Genomic DNA, 21,678 nt, shown 5'->3' with positions numbered 1-21,678 from the left:
AAACCACTTGCCCTTGAAAGCAAAGCAAACCGCCTCTGCTTCAGAGGCTGCCAATGTGTTGTTGATTATGGTCACCCTGTGCGTCAGGAAGAGTTGAACTCTCGGTGCCGGGTCAATGCCCAGATGCAACTGAAGCCTTTTGAATGAACTGTATCGTTAACTCCAACATTTTCAGCGCTCAGAGGCGCACATGATAATAAAGGTGTGAAATCACATCTGGTGGGCCCACCACTAACAAGCAAAACAGTATCCCACAAGGGCGACCGCTGCATGCAAACTTAGCATCCAATGGCGCCGGGCGTCGTTTTGACGGACGTGTCCAGCAGCCACTGGTCAGATTGTTTAGGGAGGGGTGGGAGGAAGAGAAACCCGAAGAAACAAGTGAGCTGAAACAGATAGACGCACTTGCATGGAGCGGGTGAAGCCTCATAGTGTTTGACCCGACTGATCAGATCAAGAGACGCCAGGAACTGCCCTGCAGACTGAGAGGGACCGACGGAGAGGAGAAGACAAAGTCCTGGTCGTCAGCCCTCAGCCCTGCCATGTCTGACTGCGAGGGGCTTCCCACTGGTGAGCGCTTATCCCTGCTCTGCATGCCCTGCCCTGGCATTAAAGAGGGACTCATGACGTGCACATGCGCCTTTTGGAAACTGTTTGGTTCTGTGCGTCTGCCGTGCATATGTTTCTCCTCTGTATGTTTTTTCTCTGGAGGGAGGTCTGTTCAGCGGGAGAGCTCCACGGGGGGACGGCTCACGCACTCAGCTGCAGAGGGGCGCTTGGCTCAGTTTGGGCCCTTATATGGAAACTTGGAGAGCGTTCCCTCAGGTTCCTTCATAATAATGGAGGATGACACTCCAGATGTTTTAATCAGATATGGAGGGAGGGGGGATCAGCAGGGAGGAGGCCGTGCGGGCCCTCGTCTCCCAGTCTGGTGGGGCCACAGAGTGGGATGGTGTGTGTGTATGTGTGTGTGTGTGTGTGTGTGTGTGTGTGTGTGTGTGTGTGTGTGTGTGTGTGTGTGTGTGTGTGCGCGCGCAACAAATTAAGCACTTTCTGGAAGGCATTGGGGGGAGAAGCCGTCTCCAAAATCTGAATCTTTCCACTGTGACTTCATGTTCATTCCATCTCGTGTCTTCTGAACCGTTTCACTTCCTCCCTTCCGCGTTTGCTGCCTCTTTTTCAAGCGTGACTGTGCAGTTTGCAAACCGTTAGATGTTATCGCGTAGCCTTGGCAACGACTGCTGCTGAGACGACCGCCCTTCATTGCTCATCACACCGCATGGTAATAGGTTGCTTGTTCTTTTTTTGGTAAGTTACTGTAACAGCTATTTGCCAAATAACTGATTGCTCCCTGGCTTGAAAACTGCTGCCATGAAACTTTTGTAGTAACTCTGTTGCCCCAAGACAACTCTTTATTCAAAGACACGCTCAAGATTAGTGATGCATATTTCCCACTAACAAATGTAGTCAATTAAATACATATATACAAATATATGTATATATATGTATGTATGTATACATATATGTGTGTGTGGGCCTACAGACTGATAATGATAAACATTTTTAAGTCAGACAGAAAGGTTTAGCTAGTAAATATATATATATAAATATATACATACACTTATATGTATATTTATATCATATGTTTCTAGTTTGACCTGGTTTTGCTCTATGTAGCCCGCAGTTTAGCAAATGTCCTGCAGGTGGCGGTATTATACAATTTTGCAAAGTGAGCGTTACTGTTGGGATCATAGGGCAAAGGGTCACATACAGTAGAGGAAAAAAATGGGACATTTAGTAGCAGTAAAGGTGTGAGGCTGCTGGTATACAGTGTTTGTGTGTGTGTGTGTGTGTGGACGTCAGCCCTCCATCTGTGAAGTAGATTTGCTGAGCACAAGCCTGCTCATCATGTTGTCAAGCAGATTTCAGCGAATCACCTGCATTTTTCTTTAGCTTCGTTTTTCTTGGGTGTGTCCTGTCTGCGTTGCAGGGGAGTGACGAGAGTCAACTGCTGCAACACATCCATCAGAGCCAGACCCCTGGCACAAGCTGGAGTGTATTTTAAGCTGTATTGATTGGAGGACTGTCTTACTCTGACTTTGGAGGCGGGAGGGAGAGATGAAGGCAAGCGAGGGCAGCAAATGCTATTGGAAGAAGAAGAAGCACAATGTTGCAATTAGGGGAGAGCCTTTCACCGTATTTATACAGTATACACACACACACACACACACACACACGAGTGTATACATCCGTGTGTGTGGTACGGAGAGGCAGAGTGGAGCAGAGTTGGCTGGTTGGCCAGGAAATGGGGGGAAGGGCACGCTGGGATGTTTCAGCAACCAAGTCAGATGTGATTAATGTTGTCGTTGCTTGAGAGAACACAGCACTGCGCTGCACTCTCTGGGAAACTCTGTGTGTGTGTGTGTGTGTGTGTGTGCACGTGTCTGTATTACACACACAACCAAAGCGACAGGGTGGAATCTAGCGGCCGTCTTCTTCAGGAGAGTTATTTTTGCCATATCAATAGTGCTTTAGGAGTTTAGTATCGTGACCGCTGACCGTCGTTCCTGCCTGTCCAATCACAGCCTCTTGTAAAATTTAATGAACTGCTGTTTTGCTGAGTTACACGGCGCCAAATGCCTTCTCCCCCTCCCCCCACTTTGCCCCCTGTGTGCAAGTTATGCCTCATTAACATATAGATTACATGCAGGGGAAGGCAGCCAGGTTTACTTCCTCTGCTCTTTCACCGGGTCATTAGTGCAAAGGCAATGTGGTCAGGCTGCGAGTTGGAGCGGAGGGGGGAGTGAGGCAGCGGCGTTGCGCACGTTATGTTTTTAATTTCACAGCAGGGTTCCCCTCTCTCTGATCAACAGCTTTCTTCTATTTCCTGGCCTGTGCGTTGCATGCGCGCTCGCCTCGCTTGAAAATGTAATCCAGCTCCCTGCAGCCTCAACATCTGCAGAGTGTCAGCCCACGCCATCCTGGAGCACACAGCCCCTTTTTTTTTCCATCCGGAGGTTTTTCTCTGGGAATAGGGTGTTGTTAAAGATTTCCCGATTTGGGTGAGCATGACACTGGGAAAAAAAAAAAAACAGCACAAAAGAGATGGGGTTGAACCCTGCTGGTTTCGTGGAGAGCAGGAAATCAAGTGTTTGTATTTAAAAAATAAATAAAAATAAATTACTAAGATTATTTTTAAGATGATGATGTAAGTCATATGAAAAACAAGCATTTACATTCTGATTTAGCTCGGTGTAGCTATTGTGCAGCAGCATTGAACCTCTTGAAACAGAATCAACTCAAAGGGAATTCTTTTAGCTTCAGTTAAAGATTTGATATCAAACTAAGACGCTCAAAATGTATTTATTTATTATTATTTTCAATTATCCCTCTCATTCAGCTTTTTTAAAAGAAAATATATGTATTCATTCATTTCCAAAGCTAAAACAAGATTCATAGATAAATATTCTAGTGTGGATATTTAGGCATGTGTAAACTAATTGAAAACACCTGCTTAAAATGCTGGTCTATTCAGTGTGAGCTTGTTCACACTGACCTTGTTTTTCTGGATATGATGTAGGAAGCTGGTTTCGTGGATAACTAGCTTGTGTGTTACAGAATGTATTATCCACAGCTCTACGCTCTGACTGGTCGTGCAGCCTCCTATCAGCCTGGTCCCCCCCCCCCTCCCCAACCCGGTGAAAGTAGGTCACACTTTCCCCACATAATTTATGATAAAATAAAACTTTTAACAGCCTCTTCTGATGACAATGAGCCTCACGACATGTTACAGTCACTCCAGTGTATGTTACTTGGTTTACAGTAGCCAATAAAAAAGTTAATTGTTTGGTGACACTAAAATGTGTTTTTATCAGCTGAGCGTGCGCCGTGACTGCGGGAAATGCACAAGCTCCATCTGTGTCCAGCTGTATCCGTGCTGTGTTATTTACAGGCTGTCAGTCGCAGACAGCATCGCATCCTCTGGCCTCTGCCGAGGTGCTGGAGCTCAGCGGCACAGCTGCTCCTCTGAGATGACGCCATTGTCACGCCACGAGAGGTGATCCGGTTTTATCAAACGGCTTGCTGTTAATTTTTAACTCGCCACTGTGAGCCATTTTGCGTGAGAAGTTGCCCAAATGAATTGGATTTACTTCACAGGCTGATCTGGGAGGGAGCCAGTGGAAAACAATCTGACAGGGGAAGTCCATCAAAAAAAGCAAAACAACACAAAAAAAAAACCCCAGAGTGATTGGATGAACCTTCAGTCTGTCACATTCAAAATGTATTTATTTTTCGTTCTACTGCTAATTGAGCCAGTTGGTTACAGCCGCAGGCCTCCTGCTGGTGTGTAACCACCCCATGATGAGCTGCACTGCTTTGTGGTTTTTAACTCTCGCCAAATCCAGTCAGGAGTGAGGAGGGAACATTTAGTCCACCCAGAAAAAGCCTTCACTTCAGCTCTTTGTTCTCCTTGTGATGGGAAAATCGACAAGTAGCAGCGGCGGGCGGCATCCAGAGCAATAGTTGGTTGTGCTCGCTGTTGCCTCTCCTTTTCTCATCTTCTCGCTTTTTTCTCCCCCCAGGACAGCTTACACAAGACCTGTCGTGCTTTTGTCAAAATCAAAAGGTAATTGGTGCTAATGGGTGGCAGAATACCAAGAACAACTTCAAACACTTCTCAAGACTTTAAGTTGGCCGAATGAATGTCTGAGACTTCAAACAATCAACCTCGGCAATCCAGCTCCATTACGAGGTCAGTGAGAAATACCTCATTTTTTTATGTTTATCTTATGATGGAGTTCAAACTGAGAATTTTTTGCTCAATTTGCCGACAACATTTAAATTAGCTTTGCAAATCATTGCTCCATCTGGGGTGTTGATGACATGATATTTACATTGAATAAACTCACAATCGGCTGCTTCGAGATTTGTCTATTTTTCAGCAGTGAAGTTTGACTGACTGTTCAAAGGAAAAAAAAATACATGCGTCACTGTTTATATAAACCACCAAGTCCCTGCATTGGATTAGATCAGGGTGTAAAGCATAAAGCAGCCCAATAACCAGGCCAGGATCACAGATGGTGGCTGGATCATACAGCGGATTGACCTTGTTTCCCGCTCAGCTCGGATTTGATTGTTTATAATCCTGGCTGGCGGACAGACCGACTGGTCAAATGTGGATAGAAGAAAAATACCCGGGTCAGCAGTTTTCTTTTTGCTCTCTTAGGGAGAAAAAAAAACACATGAAAAAGTTTGAGCGTGACCTTCAAGGTCCTCTTGAGAAGCAGTGCAAAGAGAAACTGAGTCAGCGGGAGGCAGAGAGAGAGAGAGAGAGAGAGAGAGAGAGAGAGAGAGAGAGAGAGGGAGAGGGAGCCTCAAGCAACAACACCCTCTGTCGCATGTATTATGTAAGAGAGCTGGATGTGCTGTGAACCTGCAGCTTTATTTCACCAGAAAGTGTCCCAAAAGACTTTAGTATATTAAAATAAATTGTTAGCAAAATAAAAAGCTCTGGAAAAAAAAACAGTTTTTTAAAGCATCCAAAACTAGACTATGACACCGTTTTTAGACCTGCATCCAACCAGCCTTATGTTTTCACTGCCAGTATCAACACTTTGTACATTTTACAGTTTGAACCCTGCTGCATCACTGTTTCCTATATCGTCCACCCCCCTTTTCTCTTTGTGTCTCATGATTCACTGTGGACGTGGACATCAGTCCGCTGCTCACCTTAGCCCGCTGCCAATCGTATCCGTCTTAAAAATCTCACTCGTCCAGGGTGGATCTGATGGAAATCTTGGAGCAGAAGCCCCCTGGGACAGAGACACACCCCGTCAGGCTCCTCGCCGCCCAGAGCAAATGTGATCAAATTATCCGTCTGTATTGGGAGCACTGCCAGGTTTCTGCACGGTTAACTGGCCGAGTCAGCAAGACAGATTAGACTGAAACCTCCCTGAGCTACAAACTCCTCTTCCTCCACAGTTTCGAGCTGCAGCCCAGCTGCGAGCGCTCAGCGGCTCCACTCCTCCGACACAGATCCCGTCAGTTCACAAATATTCCGGAGCAGTTCTCTGGAGACATTTCTTCTAATGATCCTCCATGCTATTCCTCAGCCAAAACTACGGACAAGTCTGAAATATCATTTGGAGTGATGGTAAAAGATGCTCAGATTGCAGCAGTGGTTTCCAAAAGATGAACAAAGTTGCGTTTCTAAAACTTTAGAATATTCGTGGAACACACAACGATGCAGGAAATCATGGAGTTCTGGAAAACAGGCAGAAATAATATCAGGGTTACAAGGTTTTTGACTGCTGCTGTTCTGCCATTATTTTTGGAAGCTGAGAGCAAAAGTTTCTGCAGGTCTGGACCACCAGCGACGGCTATCTCACTGGATAGCAGGAATGTCATGATTGAAACAGCGCCGGAGACCCACTGAAAGAAGAGGCGGGTGGGGGGTGGGAGGGCAACCCAGGGGAGACAGAGCAGCAGGATCCCACCACCTGCTACCCACTGGGGGGCTGTAGGTGGCGTTCAGGAACCTATAGGACTCTTTTGGCACTCAGACACACTAAAAAATCAGACCCCGTTGCCCCTAATCTAGATCTTAAATCTGGCCCAGAATGAGATTAAATCCCTCAGACAAAATACCAGTGTTACTCCCCCCCCCCAGCTCCCTCGCTGCCCTCCGAGAACAAAAACACAAAAGGGTGTTTACAGTTTGCACCGCGTGCCGTCTCTGGTTGATGAAACAGAAGAATGCCCTCTTGGAAAAACAATATTTGTCTTTGACTACAAGCGATCCAAAATCGAACTGCTTTTTTTTTCATTCTCAAAAAAATAGACTTTTTTTCCCCCCACATCCAGCTGTGTAAGAGCTAGTTGGAACAAAACTTGCTTTGTGTAATGGCACACAAAAAAAGGTCAGCATAAGAAAAAAGAAAAGAAAAGGGGAAAACACCCTTGTGATCCTACCAAAGACGTCGCCGCTCAGGTCGACAAAGGGCACCTTGTTTCCTCACTGCTATTTTTTTTTTTCTTCCTTTTTGTGTCGTGAGCGAGGCAAAGCGCAGAGCGGAGCTGCCTGAGGAGGCCTTCAACCACAAGCCGAAGGTCCTGTTATAAATCAAAAAGGTGCACCGCCGCATCCCTTTCACGGCCCGGCTCGAGGAGGCAGGGGCGTGGCCGAAGCAGGCGCGGGCGACCTTTGACCCAGAAACAATCCTGATCAGGCACCTGCGCGGGATCAGCGGCAAGATTAGATCCCACCTGCCGGGAACGGAGAGAGAGAGAGAGCGAGAGGAAGAGACTGGGAGTCTGTGGCGGCTCGGGATCCTTGCGAGGAGAGGAGGAGTGTTTGGGGTGTGAAGAGTGAATATAGGCCACCGACTCCTTCGCTTTGTTATTTTTCCCCTGCAAGCCTGGGCTATAAATAATGCAGAGAGGCTCCCCCTCACTCGCACACGCAACCCCCCCCACGCCCCCCACCCCACCGCTCAGATTTGACTGGGAACCCCCCGTTTCTTTCCTCAACTCTAACTGAAACCCTTTTTTTTTTCAAAAAAAAAAAAAAAAAAAAAAAAATTGGCCCCTTTTTTCTTCTCTACCCTCCGCTGGCTGTTGCTGTCCCTTCCCCCTTCCATCCCATTTACTCATCTCCTCTCTTTTCTCCCTTTCATTTCTCTCGCTTTCCCTTTCATTTTCTCCCCACCACCCCCTTCCTTGTCCTTGGTTTTTTTTGGGGGATTCCTCAGCCTCTGCCTCTGCGCTGGGCTGCGCTGTCTGCAGCGGGCCAGATAAGAGCGGCGGCAGAGGAGGGAATGCTAATCGTGTTTAGCCGCGGCTGAAACGGGGGGCCTGGCGGCGTTCAAGTGTCTGGCTGCGGGACGGCGGCGCTCTGCTATGGTCTGTGTACATCCCCACCCCACCCCCACTCACTCCCTCCGGTGACACAGAGCTCAGACCGGGACACCAGGTCAAACCACTGAAAGTGTCTTTCCAATCCATCCATTTTTTTGCTTCCCTTCCCTCTTTTTGTTTCCGCCCACTAATCCCCCTTTTCTCTCTCTCGTATCTCCCCCTTTTACTCTTCTGTTCTTCTTTATTCTCCTCTTTTATGTTCTCTTCTTGTTCCTCACTGTGTTCCCCTCCCTCCTTCGCTTCTCTCTACCTTCTCCTTTTCTTCTCTCTCGTCCTCTGACTTCTTCACGTTCTCCTCCTTTAACACCTCTCTGTCCCTTCTGCTCTCCCTCCTCTGGCCTGTCCTCACGTCACCTCTCCACCTCCTCCTCCTCTTCTATCCTTTCCACCCTCTCATTTCCTCCTCCTCTGCTCCTTCCCTCTCCCCTCTCTCTCTCTCTCTCTGCGAGCGGGAGGAGGATCTCTCCCCGACAGGCCCGGCCCACTCTGCGCTCTGACTCGTCCACACTGTGTGACAGGGGAAGGCTGGGCTGTCCCAGGGTTTATCTAAACACACACACACACACACACACACACACACACGCCCCTGCACACTCACACACACAAACACACACACAGACGGTGACAGCCTATGGTGGAGGCTCCCTGCACTCTTAGCTCAAGCCCTCTCAGAGCCGCATCTTCTATTTTTTTTCCCGCCTCCCGGAGATCAGCGAGAGCTAACGACACACAGCTGTCTCCCCGCGGAGGACAGAAGGACGGGAGGGAGGAGGGGATAAGAGGAAGAGCTCGCAAGGAAAAACACAGCCACCAGCCACCAGCCTCCCCAACTTCTGCACCGGCTGCCATTCTTTCAGGAGGGAGCGTCCTCAGCCAGACCTCCGCACTTTTCTCTTTCTTTCTTTTTCCTGAGAGGAGGAGGAGGAGGAGGAGGAAGGAGGGGAGGACTTGTGAAAGGAGAGGAAAATAAAGACGAGGGGCTGGAGTTCACATGACATAATCGGAGTGAATGGGTTACCATGGTGACTCACCCAAGGAGCCTGACCCGTGCCGAGTGAATGGAGGGAGCGCCTTGGACGTCAAGTGAACGATAACGGGAGGAGAGGAAAGGAGCGGCAGAGGAGCGGCAGAGGAAAGCAGCAGGCAGCGGAGGGGAGCGGAGAGTCAGAGCGGAGGGGGAGAAGAATGGAGGACGGCTTCTCCAGCTACAGCAGCCTGTATGACACCTCGTCGCTGCTGCAGTTCTGCAACGGTAAAGTCGCTTCCACCAGCTGACTGGCTGAACTTCACTCTGTGTGTGTGTGTGTGTGTGTGTGTGTGTGTGTGTGTGTGTGTGTGTGTGTGTGTGTGCGCGCGCGCGCGCGTGTTTACATTCTCACCCCTAAACTCGCGGCTCATTCCTGTACGGCGATGCGGCGGCGCAGTTTTGTGGAGAACCAGGTCAGGCTGTAACGTCAACACACGCGCACGCAGCTAAAAGTCGCGGCGCCGCCTGTGCCCTGACGAAGCGCTTGATGGGATGTGGTGTGGAGGGATGTGGTGGAGGGGAGTGTTCCTGTTGTCTGGCTGCGATGTCACGCAGAAAGGACAGCAGAGAAAACCGGAGCTCGTGCCGCTGATGTGTTTTATTTACTGGCAAAAAAACAAACAAACAAACAAACAAAAAAAAACCAACAACACACCCTGCAGTGTAGTGCAGTGCTCCGCGGGGGAACAGAGGGTGACTCAGGAAACGAGTAAAGCAGCGTGACACATCAGGATGACATCAGTTGGAGACGCGTTACCAAGAATCTGGAGTTCATTCGTTCCGTGGATAAAAATCCACCACACACTGTTAAACTCCAGAAGCTGCGACACAGTGGTGGACACATTTTTTAGTGTTTTTTTTTTTTTTTGGTTAACCCGGCAATTACAGAGATTCCTCTGGTCCTGTTTCTCGTGCTTTTATTTTAATGGGGCCCACTTTGTTGGTGCCATCCCTGCTTGTCTGTCTGTCTGTCTGTCTGTCTGTAAACTGTTAAACAGTCTCTGAGCCCCAGCAAACACAAAGGGGATTATCACCAACACAATAACCAGTGACACAATCAGCTGCAGAGGTGCTTCGAACTGATGAAACAGCTGAAGCGCAATAAAAACGACACAAGGTGATCGTTTTAATACCCCGCCCTCAAAGACTCACCTCTCGTCCGCCACCTTGCCGGGACCCCTCAGCACCGCTCGTTCAAATCCATGTTATTAAGTGTACTTGGCAGTTGAAAGTGTGTGTGTCAGCTCTTATTGATGGAGTTTTGGTGAGCCTATAATTGCCAGCTGTGGGTGATAGATAAATCAATGATGCTTAGCGGGCTTAAGGTGAGCTAGAAGAGGAGAGGTTGTGGTCCAGCTGAGCTCCAGAAGATGCGGGACGATGCCGAGGTCAGTTATCAGTCTATTCGATTGGTGTGAGGTCAAGTGAACCCTGCGAAAGATCTTTCGACAGAATGTTTTTCACTCATTTTACATGTTAAATTAAACAGGATGTATCAAAAGGCCACACACACACACACACACACACACAAAAAAACTTCAGTGTGTGTTTCTCACAGGTTCTTCAGGTTAAATCAGTTTTTCTGGACCTGATTCAATCCCATTAAAAGGAACCTGTCCGATGAGTCCAGATAATGCACTGTGTCATAGGCCACATGCCCCATGTGTCACAGTCAGTCGCAGTCATGCTGATTGCATGTAAGTATCGGAGGCAACACAAGCTGGTATGCAACTTGTCCACAAACGTACTTGGTTGTTATTTTAGAGCGACTTAACATCTGATTGTAAAAACTGTCCGTTCTGCCGACCTGTTAAACAGGTGCTGCTGTTGCTGAGTGTGCTAAAAGCACCAAGGCTCCCATCCTAAAAATAAAAATAAACTCCATAATCTGCACTTTTGCAGCAAGTTTTGCATTTTTAGCAACGACGTGTCCGCCAGGAGGTACTCTGTTTCAACAATAGGATACTTTTAAGGTTATTTCGCCAGTGCACAGCTGCCTCCAACCAAACTGAGATTGGGAATTGTCTGTAATCTGTCACAACGTTAACTTTCCTGCAGGAGGGAAGCTGTGCAAAATATGACACGTTCCTTCGGCAGCGTTAGCGGGGATTTTCCAACTTCTGAGTTGTCTGATTTCACCGTTTTCCCCCTCTCACGGGCATGCGCGCGCACGAGCACACAACCCAGAGAGAGAGAGAGAGAGAGAGAGAGAGAGAGAGAGAGAGAGAGAGAGAGAGAGAGAGAGAGAGAGAGAGAGAGAGAGAGCTGTGCTCTGCTTGCTGTTCCAACAGACTGCTTAATTAGGTGAACCTTTTAGTTAAGTTCTGTTGGTGCTTGCGTGTGTGTGTGTGTGTGTGTGTGTGCGTGTGAGCCAACATGACATCATATTTCTCTGCTGCTGTTGTCTAGCTGAACCCAGATCTGCTCACAGTAAAAAAGTCCATGATGTCATTGGTTCCCTCTCTCCGCTCTCCCGGGCCTGTGTGTTGTGGAGCATCCGACCAGACTAATGTTCAGAGACTAGGTCAGCTAAACCGCGGAAACACACGCAGGCGGCACGTTTTGTCCTCAGGAGGTGGGGGCCGGCTCTAGACGGACTGAGAATTAGGCCCATTGCACACCCGGACACGCAGCCTCTCGCTGCTGATTGCGGCTGATGAACAGAGTGGATCCTTCAGAGGAGCCTTTTGTCCGTGTTAAATCCATCAAATTGCATTTGGAGTCGCCCGGCCGTGCAGGAAGGGGCAGTTTTGATTGAATTAGCCCGTGTTGTGCCACACGGTAATGAAATTGCCTTTTGTTGTTTTTCGATGGAATTATCCAAGTCCTGGTGTCAGACTGTCGGGGTTGGTGTTTGGTTTGTCGGAGAGAAAGTGTCCAGTGGAGGCTTGTTGTCACGGCTCATAATTGTAGTGAATAGAGATTCATTTGAAAGTGTTTTGTACAGACATGCATTTTGATATACATTTAACCACCAAAAATATGCAACATTTGAACTCAACTGAAATCAGCTTAAGCTTTTCCTTTTGACACCATGATTTGTTGAAGTCTCTCTGCACTTTCGGTCTAATAACTTCGAAACAAACACAATCGCTCCAGCAGTAACATGACTGCACGTCCATCCATGTCCATTTAGTGTCGACGCGCCAGAAGCTACTTCTACTGAATAAATCTGCCTCACTTCAACAGCCGTGACGGCGGCCAGAGCCTCAGAGAGCCTCTCACGCCGGGCCTGCATCTGTTAACGAGACCTGGCCTCTTTTTTTTTTTTTTTTTTTACTTCCTCAGCTAACGACGTCTGCTCATATTGAAATCAAACGTCCCTTCATCTCTGCGCTGCACTCTCACATTTTCCACCCACGGGGCAACGCTGGCACGGCACTCCCTTGTGTTACTGCCAGGCTCTACGGAGGAAACAGACATTGGAGAATATTCAGACTGACGCTTTTTAAATGTTTGCTAAAAGAATCTCTGCATTTCCTCTTTCGGAACACCTTCCTTTTCTTTGCACTGTATCTTGTGGGTGACTGGAACAAAAGTCTGATTACTGACGACACGTGCAGAGGGATTAGGATTAAATCCCTGCTCACGTTACCAAGTGCTGTAGCCAGGGAAGGATGCCAGGGAGAAGCAGCCTGAAGCAGAGAGACTGCTGTGTGGTGTCCCTTGCTGCCAAGTAGATAAACTTCTTGACGGAGCCTACATATACAGTATATGTGTGTGTGTGTGTGTGTGTACATATACAGTGTATATATATGTATGTATGTGTATATATATATATATCTGGCGAGAATTCCACTTTGCCAAGTTTATGTTACTGTAACTGGTGTTAGAACAAACATTAACCCAACTCACTGCGTCTCTCTCTCTCTCTGTCTCTCTCTCTCTCTCTCTCTCACACACACACACACACACACAGACACATACAGCCCTTCAGAACCAGCACCACCTTTTCCCCTGTCAGACTTGCCTTGTCCTCAACCTTGCCCATTTGTTCCCTTTCCTCCGTCTCATCCCTTCGTCAGACTCTCTCACGCCCCTTGTTTGATCTTGTGCGAGGCCCCTGAGAGCAGCTCCGGGTGTTGAAGCTCTCTTGCCCGCCCTGCCACATATCCAGACAGCTAGTTATCGAGCGTGGCGGTGTTTTATCTACCGTGCTGCTTTTCTCCCTGCTCTGCTGATAAGGTTGTTTTCTCCCTGCTCTCATTACAGTTAGCGAGTCGTTAGCGGCTATCAGTGGCTAGCGCAAGGCTCAGAGTGAGCTCGGCGGTGCACTTAAAGCTACGCAGACTGTGTGCAGCAGGTTGTTTAGGTCTGTATGGAGATACATGGTAACAGTGATTGTTACTTGCCCATAAAGAGCATAATGGTGAGACTATAATTAGGGCAGTCTGCTCTGGGTGTACAGGAATATATCCTGATACCCTGAAATGTTGCTTGTCTTGTATCCAAGACGAAGACATCCAAGACTAGCCGTTGAGATATTTAAAAAGCATCTAAACGCATAACAACGTCAGATGCAATAACTGTATTTTTAGAATCATATCAAAATCTTGATCTAAATCCATACGCTTCACACAACATCTGCACAGTGGGACTTACATTTGATCGCTCACATCTGATGAATTACACACCGCTAGTTTCCTTAAACTCAAGCGGAAGCACTCATATGGCTTTCTGCAGACCTTCGCTGATGGATTTATTTATTTTTTTAATTGAGTATCTATACATCTTAGAAAAAGAAATATTTTATGCAATATCCCGCCATTATCAGAGAAGGATGGAGGAATCACGCTCATGGAAGAAGCCTCTTGGTGAGCCACCGGCAGGAGATGCTTCGTTGGACCAAGCGACTCCTCTTTTCTTTTCCGTTTTTCCCCCCCTGCGTTTCCTCCACTGACACACATTCACGCTGCCTCATCTCATGACCCAGTAAAACAATCAGGCATATAAAGCAGGAGTGGGTGACTTCCTGTGCTAAATATATGTACTGACTCTGCGTGTGTGGAACCCTCTGGGCATGAAAGGGAGACGCACACGCATGTGCACATGCAAGTTTACTATCTGTGTGTTTGTTTGTGTGTGTGTGTGTGTGTGTGTGTGTGTGTGTGTGTGTGTGTGTGTGTGTGTGTGAGTATGTGTGTGCGCGGGCATACCATTGCAAGGTCAGGCGAAGGGATGCGCAGGCTGTGCGAGTCCTTGAGCAGGATGTCGGAGATGCATAAAAATACCATGAAAGAGTCGGGAAGGGGATCGAGTGGAGCGACTCTGCTCTGCATAGTGACGCTTAAATGTGCTCAGCGGAGCGTCGTACCTGCGGGGGAGGGTGACGAGTCGTAAATCACGCAGGTCAGCCAAATCCCAAGAGCCGTCATTATTTTTAGCTTCTGTTTGATGCTCAGAGCATCACCGGAGGTTTCCACACAGACATGAGAAAAATGACTGCTCTCTCTCTCTCTCTCTCTCTCTCTCTCTCTCTCTCTCTCTCTCTCTATGTGTGTGTGTGTGCGCGTGTGTGCGTGATTCTAATTTGATGTTTTTTTTAAAAAGAAATTTAAAGAGCCTGTGAAGGACAATTGGGTGCATTGACATTTCAAATGACGAAGCTGATTTGCAGGCGTCTGCATTCACGGGTCTATATGCATATCCGTGTTCATAAACATCCCTTTGAATGCCTGAGCAGGGCGCCAAGCCATTAAGATCAATTACTAGTTACTGCACTACAGAGCCGGCTGATATCTGTATCAATTATCTCCGCGAGCGGATCGTTCCCGATGTCGCGCTGATTTGGCGCTCGGTCCACCTGGCGCCCGATGTAAACAGATAGAATTAACCTCCGATTGCTGTAGCTCCCAGAGGCTGCCCAGCGCTCTAATTGGTCTCCCACATCTGCCACTGATGGGACCGAGGAGGGGGGCAGCCCCACCCTTCGTCCGCCTGCACGGGCGCCTCATGTGTTCTTCCACTCTGCAGCAGATGGAGAGGGAGAAGAGCAGGGGCCGGTTGGAAATTTCATTAAAAATACATCAAGAACAGGTGCAGAGACGGGGAGGGAAAAGGTGGCTTTGATTATTTGATTGCTGTTACTTTTGTGTTTGTTTGTTTTTTGACGAATCACAAGTTGTTATCGGGAGAATTCTGTGCATGCGTGGATTTCAGGTTGAGGAGACGTCACAGTCGGTCGGCTGTGTATAAAAGCTTTGTGAAAACTGCCTTATGCCTTATGAAGCGATATAATCCAAGTAACAGTGGCATTGCGTGTATCCTGCTCCTCTAGACAGCAGACACAACAACTGGCTGATGTTCAGAAGGCCGATGACGGTGCACAGTGGTGACTTCAACTGCCTGCGTGAGGGACACTTCTCACGCCATGGAAATCTGCTTTCCCATAAACACGCTCCTTCTGCTCAGCCACACACTTGCAAATTTGTAGGGCTGGTGGGTTGGGGAGGGGAGGTGGTGGTGGAGGGGGTCCCGCCTCCTGCTCCTTCTCTGGTTTTTTGGTGTGAGGCAACAAAGCCCTGTTTTATGTGGAGAAAGGTCGAGACTGTGAAAGAGGCTTGTGTCAGAGTCTGGAGCTCAGAGCGCAACCTCCGTGCTTCTGTTTTGTCCATCGTTGCAAATACAAGTCTTTTTTTTTTTTTAATTTATGGTCTCACTTTATATTGGTTAAATTCAAATATGGGCAGATGTTACGGGAAGTCCACAGTGTTGTCACTTGGCTGGCTCATTTGTCACTTGGAGGCTGTTTTTGTTTGTTCGTTCACAAAATGATTGCCACAAGAAGGGAAAAAACAGAGAAGCTTAATGACGCCCGTCTTTGAAGCGGAAACCCCATCATTCAAAATTTACAACTTCTATTCCAGCTGCAAAGTTTCCAAACTTTGGCTTTCAGTTTCATTTTTTCCAAAGTGTCACCTGCCAACTTCTTGCCGTCCTTCTTCATTTCAGTCATCCTTCACGAGCACCTGATGGATCAGAGTTATACAGTTATAGACTGTGAAAGGCTTTGACCTTTTTCTTTTTTTTTTTTGGCCTTGTGGAAGGCAGATTAGAGCACTCAGTGAGCTGCTGTGGCTGCTGCTGCTTCAGTGTCTGATGGACTCTCATGCATAAGTAAAATGACTTAAGAAATGAAGATACGGACTTTGGGACCAGCTATAAAATGAGTCTTAAGAATTGTAAATAGCCCTGTTGAATAAATCTCGATTCCATTTGTTGAAATCCATAAATATAGCAAAAACCAAATGGATGGTTCTCATGCAGACCTTAAAGACTGGAAGTTTTACTTGCCCCCATATTCACAACACCCGTCTTTAACGGCTTCAAACTATTATGACCACACTTGAGACTTTAACTTAAATTCATTTTTCAAATATTTAAATGCAAAGAGGTCCATTAAGTATCAAGGCTCTCGAGTCGCAAATATCAGGAAAACCCTTTCAAGTCAAATTGGAGCCAGACAAACAGAGAGGAGGAGGGTGAAAGAGGTTACAATGAGGAAGAAAGAAACAGAAAAAAAATACAAATCCTGCCTGCTGCTAAACTCAATCCCCCTGAGAGTTGGAATCAGCAGCGCCGAGGCAGATCCAGTCTAATCCCTGCAACCAAAACACTTCCTGCCCCACCGGCAGTCAAGACTAAGTGTAGGAATACCAGTTCATATGGAGGATTTGTTTGAATTAGAAAAGATTTATTCTGCATCAGCGAGCTCTTTATTTTCCTTAACTTGCTGGCTGAAAACCTTTAAGTTACATCACTTTTTTTGTTTCGTTCTGTTAAAGGTCAGACCCCCCATAATGCTGTACATTTTAACCTGTTGTTAAATGTCCCATTTTACCCTCAATTTAGAATATGGGATCTTTAACTTGCTCTCGTAGCTTGTACATCTCTTGACGGTGACGTGTCTGTGGTTGTCGGTAACATCAGGGGGAGGATGGAGGTGACCTGAGTTTGACCCCGAGACAGATGTAGCTCAAGGAAGGAGGGAAGGAAGGAAGGAAGGAAAGGTATAACACCCACTCAGACTCTGCTGTCACACTTGTTGTAAAACCTCGCCGCTCACTGTTTACGACCTGCTCAGGCACGTCTCTCTTTCTCCTGCTGTCAGGCTTTTTTTGGTGATATTTTCTGCCTGTCGTCTCCTCTTTAATCTCCAGCCAGGATGTGCGAGGGCTTCCCCACCTCTGATCCACCGCTGTCTATCTTTAGCCCCAAAGCCCAGAAGCAGCAGGAGGCATCAGAGTCAAACCTGAACGTGTGCGTCTTCCTTAATCTGCTCGGCTGATTGGCTCACGCACCTCTGTCAGGTCATGCCTCCCCCCACCCCCCACCCCCCGGTTGCTGGTTCCTTCCTTACTTCCTCTCTCCCCTCAAGTGCCGTTTTTCTTTTAATGCTCTCCCCTCGTTCAGCTGACAAGTAGCTGATAGATGGGCCTCCAGAGCAGACGGCAATATTCCTGCCGTTTCGCTGCTATTACACAGCTCTGCTGTCTTACTGTCTCCGCCTTCCTGAGAAAATATCGATGTCGGAATTTGAAATGACACATGATACGGTGCATCAGACTGAAGTATCTCAGCAATTTTGACGGACTGCCTTGAAATGTCGTGGGGACATTCAAGGCTTGCACAAGCGCCATTCTGTTGACACTTGTTTTCGTTGAATTTGAGCTGTTGTGATATCGTAGGATGAGTGTGGAAAACACATCTGGACGTCATTGCTCATTTAGGCAGGTAGCTTTAGTCGGGTTGACAGCTGCACTGTAACTGGTTTCAGTTGATGGGTTTCATCCCGTCAGAATCGACCCAAAGTCAATTTTAAGCTGCTCCCCGTTCTCACGTCGGCCTTTAAATTATCAAATGAACTTTATTTGATTAAGGGCTGCATCTCACCTGATTACGATTTAGTCTCAGCCTCAGCTCTTTAAATAAGTGCAGCTCGTTAATCGTGGGAAAAAGTGCCTCCTCGAGGCAAAATCTGCGGCAGCTAAACTGGCACGGCAGCACTTGGGCCACCTGGTTGAGTGCGTGTGTGCGTGCGTGTGTGTTTGAGTGTGTGTTGTTGTTTTTTTTTCTGTGACAAAATTAAACCCAGTTGGCAAAGCTGCCTCATGCAGATAATACTGTGTGTGTGTGTGTGGGTGTGTGTGTGTGTGTGTGTGTGTGTGTGTGTGTGTGTGTGTGTGTGTGTCAGCAGTGTGCTATCAGATCCCTGCTCGGCAAAAGCAGGATTCATTTTGAAATATTTTGACAGGCTGTTTCCTGGAGCCCTGTGTTTCTGTGGCTGGTCAAAGTTTTCAACCATCTACCTTAGACTACACCTACACAACTTTCCATCACAGCTAAAAAAAAAATAAAGAAAGAAAATAAATAACAGGCATCTGTTTGTCCTCCGTCCTGAGAGGAATTATCTCAATTGTTTGTCTCATCTTCCTTTGCCTTTAATTTCTGTTTTTTGCGTCATATGTGCTTACGTATGGAAGCGCTGATCTATAAATTATTAGTCTGAAAAAAATGCCAGACAGCCCTGAGGAACACAAGGGCAGCTGCAAAATATATTTTATGCATGAGGTCTCCCCGCATTGCTCTGACTGAGAGAGTGCTTTCTGCGAAGCATCGATGCAGGAATATTTTAGTCTCTTTTACTCCCCGACTTCATTTATCTGAGCGGTGGATGAGACAGCAGGGGTGGTGAGAGGTGTGAGGGAGAGGTGGGGGGTGCCACAGCGCAGGCCTGTGTGCTCTTTGAGGTTTATTGCCAGTGTCAGTGAGGCCACCGGATGACTCAGGGATAAGAGGGTGAGGGGATGGGCGCGGCTCTCCGAAAAATGCGGGAGAAACGAGCTGGGGAAGCGAGCCCGTTTTCAATCTGTCCCACTCTGAAGCCTTGTCACGGGCACTCAAACAGGCAGGTGGGCACTTCGTAGCAAGAGGTATTGGGGACGGGGGGGGGTTTTGGGGGAGAGGAAGTGTCACGAGTCATTACAGCGAGGCGACCCAGAGATCCATCTCTGATTTGTGGGCTGCGTGGCCACGCGCCAAGCAGGTAATGGGACAGAAAAGACGGAGACGGCTGTCGGGAAATGAAGTCATTTAAAGCAGCAGGTGGACAGCTGTGAGTGCCGGCGCCGGGCAGAGGGGAGACTGGCAGGGGTGCGCTGGCAGGTCTGGCGGCTCAAATGAAGACTGACGTTTCCATGATAGCGGCAGCCTGTTCGGATATGATGCGATCCACAGTAGTGGTGGGCATATTGATCCAAATATCGATCATACGAATTACTAACGTTGCTATCAGTATCGATTGATATTAGTGTAGTTAAGATAAATACTTTAGTATTGATCTTTTAATAGATATTGCATTTGTATAAATGATTCCAATTTTTGAAGTTCTACAGAGCTTCCCATTAAAGTTGGGATAAGATATTTTTATTTTAATTAACAAGCAGGAAGAACAACCTAAAATTCCCAAATTCTCTCCTAAGTTTTAATATTCCACAGCTTAAAAAAATGTACCTCAATTCAAAAGTATCTGTGTTGTATTGGTACTGGCGATATCTGGACCTGTATTTACTTTGTATCGGATCAAATTCGGATGCTAAATCTTGCAGTATTGCACATCACGCCCACAGGAGCCCCTTTAGCCCTTTTCAGTGAGGCACCTGCTCCCATGTGTGAAAAAATAAAACAAGCAAGTTTAAGCTCCGCCCAATTTCCCTTGTGCCTGTGAGGAAGCGTTAACTAGGCCCCGGACGATGCTGGGACACTGCGGCGGCCTGTGACTGACACTCATTGTCCCTCCCGGACCGACGGTATCATTCAGTCATTGTGTCAGTGTTGGGAGCAGATCGACAACAGATGCTGAGTGTGGAATGGGAGCTTCATCTCCAGATGTCCTCCTCTGTGACAGCCCACCGTGAACAGAGACGGCATATCAGGTGAGCAGAGGTTTATTTCTGCGAGGGCAGATTTATCAGTCGGAGCTCAAATGGAAGCAAGAGTGTCGTTCTGCAGCCGTAGGAGGAGGAAACCATTTCTCTATGAGAGAAATGCATGTGTGTGTTCAATCTGAAGCGCGCCGTCAATCCCGCAAGTGAGATGTATTGGATTTCACACCTGCGATTTTCATCCGATCCCTATTTCTCGAGAAGCGGAGTTTTCATTAGAGAGGCCCCTCCGGGTGGGCTGGTGCACTGTGGGTGTGAGGTGGCAATATCGGATATATCTGAGCATGACTTCTATACAAAATGCCAGAAAACGCCCCAGGAAAGCCAGAGAATAGAATCAAGGGAAATTAAAGTGGATATTGGAGGAGCCATGTAGCTCGATGTGAGTTTTGGATGATTCAGCCATTTCAGACAAAAAGTGCAGTAAAGTAACGTATCAGTCTTGCCCAGTTTATCCAACTCATGCAGGGTCTGAATGAAGAAAAACAACACAGTAAAACACATAATTAAAGCACATTTATTTCATTATTTAATTTCATTTTATTTCAAGTTACATTTTGATACCTTTTACCATAATAAAATCCAATTTCATTGGCGGACCACTGGGTGACCTCATGATGAATTTCTCTTTCATTACAACCATTCCCTCCAACCAGCAGGTCCAACATTTCATCCCTGGCAAGGCATCTGAAACAAACCCTTTTTAAAGCTTTTAATGTGAAAAACAGATTTTTAATAAAGACCCGACCCAGACTGGCTATAGATTTTCAGAATCTTATTGGGCAGCTGAGATTCATCAGAGGAGCTGCAGATCTGCCTAATCACCAGATGCCTGCGCTCTAATGCATAATGCATCAGACTGTTATTGCAGGTCTGCAGGGAAAACTCAACAGTGATTTGCATTAATATTTCATCAAGCCCTGTGACATCAAAGTCCTAATGGAGGGGACCCTCCACACACACAGACACACACGTAGACACTTTAGGGTGTGCATGTTTACTGAGGGCATGTATGTGTGTTATTGCCATTAATGAAGCCAACCCGGGCAGGTTGGAGCTTGTCCAGGTTGAGCGTGTCAGATGGAAACTAATGTGTTGGTTTAAACTCTGAGGCAGTGACACATTGACAAACCAGCGCTGCAATAAAATGCCTTGAAATTAAGTGTCACACAGTTGTATCAAGAGCAAAGCCTCCACAATGGGCTGGGAATTTAACTAGAGGAAGACGTGTCAACCTTTGACTGTTACAAAACTTGTTTTCATTGAAGTTACTTTTCAATTTTTTCTTATCGTGTGCACCGCCAGTTGAAAAATATTGTTTGCTACACTTGAGTGACTGTTTGCTGAGCTGCTGCTTGAACCTGCAACGCTTCCCGTATCTCTCCCTCAGCTGCTCCAGTCACATCTAAACAAAATTATCTCCCCCTGTCTCCTACAGATGACAGCGCCTCGGCTGCCAGCAGCATGGAGGTTACCGACCGCATCGCCTCCCTGGAGCAGCGGGTCCAGATGCAGGAGGACGAGATCCAGCTGCTCAAGTCGGCACTGGCTGACGTGGTTCGTCGGCTCAACGTGTCCGAGGAGCAGCAGGCCATGGGGTCACGCCGAGGACCAACCAAAGGTAGCAAATTGCTCCGCCAAGTGCCAACTTTCCTCCCTTTTCTGTCATTTCTCATGATGCTCGGTCTGAGTGGCGCTTGTTTCCCTCCAACATCCTCTTCCCCGTCTCCTGTCCTCTCCTGTCCTCTCTCCTCCCGGGGCTCTGTCTGTTTTAATGTGTTGTGCGTCGCT

The 21,678-nt window shown here is 47.4% G+C and overlaps 1 protein-coding gene across 5 annotated transcripts in view; it reads left to right on the top strand.

Annotated features, from left to right (window-relative positions):
- Positions 1–405: 405 nt before the first annotated feature.
- The window catches only part of eml1 (EMAP like 1), a 36,331-nt gene continuing 15,058 nt past the window's right edge, over positions 406–21,678 (top strand). For 4 of the 5 annotated variants that reach the window (XM_076017845.1, XM_076017842.1, XM_076017843.1 and 1 more), the window contains exons 1-2: positions 8,473–9,169; positions 21,326–21,508. In XM_076017845.1, coding sequence (XP_075873960.1) covers positions 9,103–9,169; positions 21,326–21,508 — 250 coding nt within the window. In that variant the 5' untranslated portion in view covers positions 8,473–9,102. Of the gene's footprint in view, positions 571–8,472; positions 9,170–21,325; positions 21,509–21,678 lie in introns of those variants that run through there. The other variant, XM_076017844.1, reaches the window with a different exon arrangement.

Source organism: Nelusetta ayraudi, unplaced genomic scaffold, assembly GCF_046127955.1.
Source record: "Nelusetta ayraudi isolate G7.1 ecotype Tasmania unplaced genomic scaffold, CSIRO-AGI_Nayr_v1 ptg000007l, whole genome shotgun sequence".
NCBI lineage: Eukaryota > Metazoa > Chordata > Actinopteri > Tetraodontiformes > Monacanthidae > Nelusetta > Nelusetta ayraudi.
Note: the sequence above shows the minus strand (reverse complement) of the source record. Positions and strands in the feature narration are given on the sequence as shown.